This window comes from Sinocyclocheilus rhinocerous, unplaced genomic scaffold (assembly GCF_001515625.1).
Source record: "Sinocyclocheilus rhinocerous isolate Xijiao unplaced genomic scaffold, SAMN03320098_v1.1 scaffold2308, whole genome shotgun sequence".
In the NCBI taxonomy this organism is placed as follows: Eukaryota; Metazoa; Chordata; class Actinopteri; order Cypriniformes; family Cyprinidae; genus Sinocyclocheilus; species Sinocyclocheilus rhinocerous.
In genome coordinates, this window is record NW_015642813.1 from 115,547 (window position 1) to 119,041 (window position 3,495).

Here is a 3,495-nt window from a genome sequence, read left to right on the forward strand (position 1 = left end):
GATTGTGGCACTATACATACATTGTGAATTATTAAAAAGTATTTATTTATATAATATAAATAAATAATTAAATAAACACTTTTTTTCTACTTCAAGCACTGGTCACAGTGTTGTTAACTGGTTTTGAGTTCTTTAAAACATACTGCATTTACATTCTTCAGTCTCTGAATCCACAAACCCAGTGTTCCAGCATCAGTGTGGTGAATGGATGAACAAATGAACGTGGTTTTGAAAATTGTAGGAAAACAAAGGATAAAAGGTCACCACATCACTGCAAGGGCTTCATTTAACCCAGGTGAGTAAGTTTATTTCACAGGTGTCTGGTGTTTAGTGTAACTCTGTTGTTCATCTTCTGTGGTTTCCCCGCTGTCATCTTCAACACCGCTGGATGAGCGCTGACTCTGTCCAGACGTCCCTCCAGAGAACTTCACACACTTTGTAGATTTCTGTGACAGAGAAAATTCACACTTATTACTCTAATAAATAATGCAGAGACTTTAAAGTTGTGATGAAACAAAAGTAGCGACTGATCTTTTCTTCCGTATTGTGATACACGTAACAAAAAAAGTTGGGGCGGAGACTTGATTATATCTGCCGATTGTTGATTGGATGTTAAGGTGTGGGCGTGGCACTCAAAAATGGAGGCGGGTCCGAGCTTTCAGTAGATTGTAAGAAAGGGGCGGAGTTAATGCAGACTAATTTCATTTAAAGATTGAGTTATGATGTTTCAATTAAAATTATGAGGTAAAAAAAAAACTATGAATCACAATATCATGCATTTATATGTGATTTTTCAATTCATGCGTGTGATCACTTGGCATCGTGTACTTATTTACATGTTGTTCCAAGCCCTATGACTTTCTTTCTTTCATGTAGCACAAAAGCAGATGTTTACAAGAGCCATATATGTGAGTTAGTGATGACACAATTTACATTTTTAGGAGAATGAACCGTTTTAACCCTTATAGGTGTACCTTTTTAAAAAGTGAATTAGAAGCAGACCTGTTTATTGCTCACTCCTCGTGGATAGCGTGCAATGTCGTCTCTCCTCCGCTCCACTTTTTCCCAGTCTTCTTCCCAGAGATCCCTCCTGTAGTCGGATTTCTGCATCGTGATTCGCTTGTAGATCGCCTGGTTTTCGTGAGTCACCTGAAGAAGCTCCTCCCTCCTTTTCTCAGCATTCAGACTGTAAAACAGGTTAACTAAAACTATTAAAAACATTATATTTTCGTTACTTTAAATAAATGTTACCTGAATTTAAATATAGGCTATATGTGACCCTGTTGCACAAAACCAGTCATAAGGGTCAATTTCTTGAAATTAGCAACGCATATTACTAATCAAAAATTAAGTTTTGATATATTTACAGTAGGAAATTTACTAAATATCTTCATGGAACATGATCTTTACTTAATATCCTAATGATTTTTGCCATAAAAAAAAATGTAGAATTTTGACCCATACAATGTATTGTTGGCTATTGCTACAAATATACCCCAGCGACTTAACACTGCTTTTGTGCTCCAGGGTCACATATAATATATATATGCTTTAAAGACATATTTACAAACAAAAACCCACTGAAAATCACAAAAACACCATAAAATTACTAAAACTGACTAAAATTAAAAAGTAAGCATTAAAATAATTCTAATTACTATAAAAAAAAATTATAAATAAAAAATATAATAAAAACATTTATGAAACTGCTGAAAAAACAAAAACACAAAAACTACTTAAACCTTAATTAAAATTAAAAAGAAAACAGAATAGAACATATAAAAAATATATATAAAAAAATACAAAATATTAATAAAAGTTAAAAATAAAAAATACTATATAGACATATATAAAAAGAAAAAAAACAAGAAAAGAATAAATAAAATGAAGGGGAAAAAAATGACAAAACACAACAAAATTACCAATATTAAAAATTAAAATTAAAATATTATTAAAAACATTCTAAATAATAATTTATAAAAAACACTATACAGACATTAAAAACTACTGAAAATCACAAAAACACAACAAAATTACTAAAACTTTAACTATAATTAAAAACAAAACAAAATAATTCCAAATGTTTCTAAAAAATTATCATCAATAAAAATGTAGGCTATTTAAAAAAAAAACTAACTGAAAATCACAAAAACACAGCAAAATTACTATAACTTTAACTAAAACTGAGACAGAAAATTAAAACAAAAAATATAAAACTATAAACAGAAAATGTGAAGCTAAAATACAAATAAAAACTACTTTAAAGTATTGTATGTTATAATAATGAAACTAAACTGTATTACTAAAACCTAAAGATATATAGTTTTTACATATTCTGAAGGAATTGTGCATGGAACTGTAAACAGTAAAACAATTCACCAGTCCTTCCGTCATACTGTACAAAAACACAAACGGTAAGACCACAACCCTTCCAGCGACCGACAGATCGCTCAGGTTTGATGGAGAATAGCTTATGTGTCTCTCAATAATTCATCAAGGCTTTGTCACCAGCCCAGCATGAATGATTCATCCGTCAGTGTGAGATCCGCAGATGACACGAGACGCCACGGGAGAAGAGACACCAGAAACCCTTCTCAAATAAACAGCTGCTAACCAGGTCAGCGTGTTACTGTGTTAACTAAACACTGACCGCCACAGAAACACACAAACACCTGCACTCTGGGTAAATGTTCCTGTGGTCCACGCGGCCTTTGGAGCGAGAGATCGCAGCCAGTTCGGACACCAGGAGATGATTGTCTCTCTCAATGGTGAACATCCTCTCGTCCTGCACCTGAAAACAACACAAACTCATTTCATATACAGTATTTTAATGCATGCATTTGAACAAAAAAAAAATTTTTTTTTAATTTCCTACACGTTTTTTTTTTTACCAGTGTAGGTTTGTAAATGCATCTATAATTTGACATGTGAATGCATTGTAATTAGTTGCAGAGAAATAAATGTGTAATACATTCTTGATTACGTATTAATTAACGAGTCACCTGGATTTTCTTCAGTTTCTGTTGAATATGTGAAGGCGTTTGGATGCCCTTGGTGTTGACCACGGGTTTGGCCTCTCGCACCTTAGAAAGAAATACAGAGAGGAAATGAAATAATTAAATACAGGGAGAACATAATTTCAGCTGTGCTCCTGTATTTAAGAGTGCATTTCTCGATAAGGATTTCAGTCTTTACTGATCCAGTAGAGTCTAAATTTAAAAATAAACATTTCAGTTTAACACACCACTGGTCAAAATGTGGAATAATATTTATGTTTTTGAAAGAAGTCTCTTCTGCTGATCAAGGCTGCGTTTATATGATCAAAAATACTGTAAAAATTGTGAAATATTATTAACATTTAAAATAACTGTTTTCTATGTGAATATATGTTAAAATGTAATTTATTTCTGTGCTGCAAAGCTGAATTTTCAGCATCATTACTCCAGTCTTCAGTGTCACATGATCTTCAGAAATCATTCTAATATGCTGATTTGA

The 3,495-nt window shown here is 32.3% G+C and overlaps 1 protein-coding gene across 1 annotated transcript in view; it reads right to left on the reverse strand.

The window, feature by feature from the left end:
- Window positions 1-305: 305 nt before the first annotated feature.
- LOC107756518 (uncharacterized) overlaps window positions 306-3,495 on the reverse strand; it is a 3,866-nt gene continuing 676 nt past the window's right edge. The window contains exons 2-5 of the mRNA XM_016573678.1: window positions 3,003-3,083; window positions 2,673-2,791; window positions 1,003-1,186; window positions 306-446 (exon numbers count right to left, since the gene is read on the reverse strand). Coding sequence (XP_016429164.1) covers window positions 306-446; window positions 1,003-1,186; window positions 2,673-2,791; window positions 3,003-3,083 — 525 coding nt within the window. The remainder of the gene's footprint in view (window positions 447-1,002; window positions 1,187-2,672; window positions 2,792-3,002; window positions 3,084-3,495) is intronic.